Source organism: Atta colombica, unplaced genomic scaffold (assembly GCF_001594045.1).
Source record: "Atta colombica isolate Treedump-2 unplaced genomic scaffold, Acol1.0 scaffold210, whole genome shotgun sequence".
NCBI lineage: Eukaryota > Metazoa > Arthropoda > Insecta > Hymenoptera > Formicidae > Atta > Atta colombica.
The window spans coordinates 584,262-586,074 of record NW_017259306.1 but is presented as its reverse complement, the minus strand read 5'-3'; the positions used below and the strand labels follow the sequence as shown (position 1 = coordinate 586,074).

General features: G+C 36.7%; 1 protein-coding gene across 3 annotated transcripts in view; it reads right to left on the bottom strand.

Moving 5' to 3' along the window:
* The window catches only part of LOC108687639 (suppressor APC domain-containing protein 2), a 3,783-nt gene extending 2,435 nt beyond the window's left edge, over nt 1-1,348 (bottom strand). For all 3 annotated transcript variants that reach the window (XM_018193518.1, XM_018193517.1, XM_018193516.1), the window contains exon 1: nt 274-1,348. In XM_018193518.1, coding sequence (XP_018049007.1) covers nt 274-1,110 — 837 coding nt within the window. In that variant the 5' untranslated portion in view covers nt 1,111-1,348. The remainder of the gene's footprint in view (nt 1-273) is intronic.
* Nucleotides 1,349-1,813: the final 465 nt, after the last annotated feature.

Sequence of the window (1,813 nt, the reverse complement as noted above, 5' to 3'; positions counted from 1 at the left end):
GCTGGTCGAAATTAGGAATAATTCTATATGTAATTTATTTTAAATAACTTAAAATTTAAATATATTTAGAATTATTATTCTAACATCTAATTTTGACTAATAGTCAGTGCTTCTTACTTAATTGATATATTACATTAATTAAAAAATAATTAAAATTATAGATACATGTCTTTCATTCTTAAGAGATATGTATCACTGTTAATATTTAGTTAGTGCATACCCAGAACCAATCACCAAGGGTTAGTCGGGAGTCCTAGAGGATAACATCTTTACCATATTGTAATCAATACCATTCTGCAACGTGTGCCGCCTGGGCTCTCTGCGACGATTCAATAATTTCTTGGATTGGAGACCGAGTTGATTACTTTGTATATCGACTGCTTTACCATCACCCAGGACTCTGGTTGGTCTCAGTAATGTTCTGGCATCTGATCTATAATTTATAGCTTGCAGCTGACGCTTTTCTTTGTCATCACTCATCATGAGACCCATCTGCCAATTTTGCAGCGCAGTCCTAATTTCAGACTTGTCAAAGTTACGCTCCAGGCCCATCGTTCTACCTTCCAGTGCAGCACCAGTTCGTGGTGGTTTCGGTGGACCATACACTTTGTTGATCTTCGGTTCGATATTTCTTCCATCCATCAGCTCCAACTGCGTGTTCATGTCCTTGCGATTGGCCAGCAATTGTGGCATACTAAGGGTACGTTGCTGGGATATGGCATTATTCGGTCTTATAGCGGCGGTGTTAGGTGAGGTCCAGGCTACCTTGTTCTGATTGTCAGGAATGAGTATTGGTGCGGATGGCGGCCTGTTGGGCTGACCATCGTGTTTCTTTGCATCTGCCTCTGCCTGTATCTGCAATAGGCAGATCTTTAGACCAGCACAGAATCTTTCGAACGATAGCATCCCATTCGGCGGTGTGACTTTTTTCAGGCTGTCCAGCACACCCTTGGGTAGACCCTGCGTGCCATCGTCCTGCCAGCGACCTTCGATGTCAGCAAACTTGACGAAGCCGATATTTTGATCATCCATTATATCGAACAAAGTGCGCATCGCATTGACAAAATGCTTCGGTAATCCGTCTACCGTTGACATTTGTATTTGCGCCATATTTGGTCAGGATTTAACCTCAGAACAATATCCGTTATGTGTCTTTCTAGATAACGGCAGCTACATCATTGAAAGCGATTAGAAGTGATTACTTAACTGATTGTTCTCTACAGATGTGCTTTCCCTGCGTCCTTCCTCGCACACATATCTGATAAATTATTGTTGTTTCTTGCTAGGATTCAGCGATCACATTGTCATACACCATTTACGATTGCCACAGGTGGCCACAGGTTATTTCCTTCACAGATTAACCTCCTCTTGACTCTCTCACGCGGCCATATGCAATCATGCGTTTTAAAAATCAATTATATAATGTACCGCTAGATGGCCGTACTAGAAATATCAGCTGGAAATATTTACATACATTATCCTTAACATTCATATTCCATTGTTGGGCATTTATTATATTTCGATTCTAATTTCTGACAAGAAAAGCGAATTTTTCTTTACTTTATACATCTACTTTTGACTAATGACAACTTTTATTTTATGCATTTAGTATGAATGCACATGAATATTTATATGTATAATTATATTATATATTTAATAAGTATAAATCAAATAAATATGTATAAATAAAAATATATGTGATGTATACATATAATAATACATTTTTTTTTATAAAATATATTGATTTTAATAAAATATTATGATAATAGTATATAAAAAATAGAATAGAAAAATAGTATAAAAAAAATAAAAC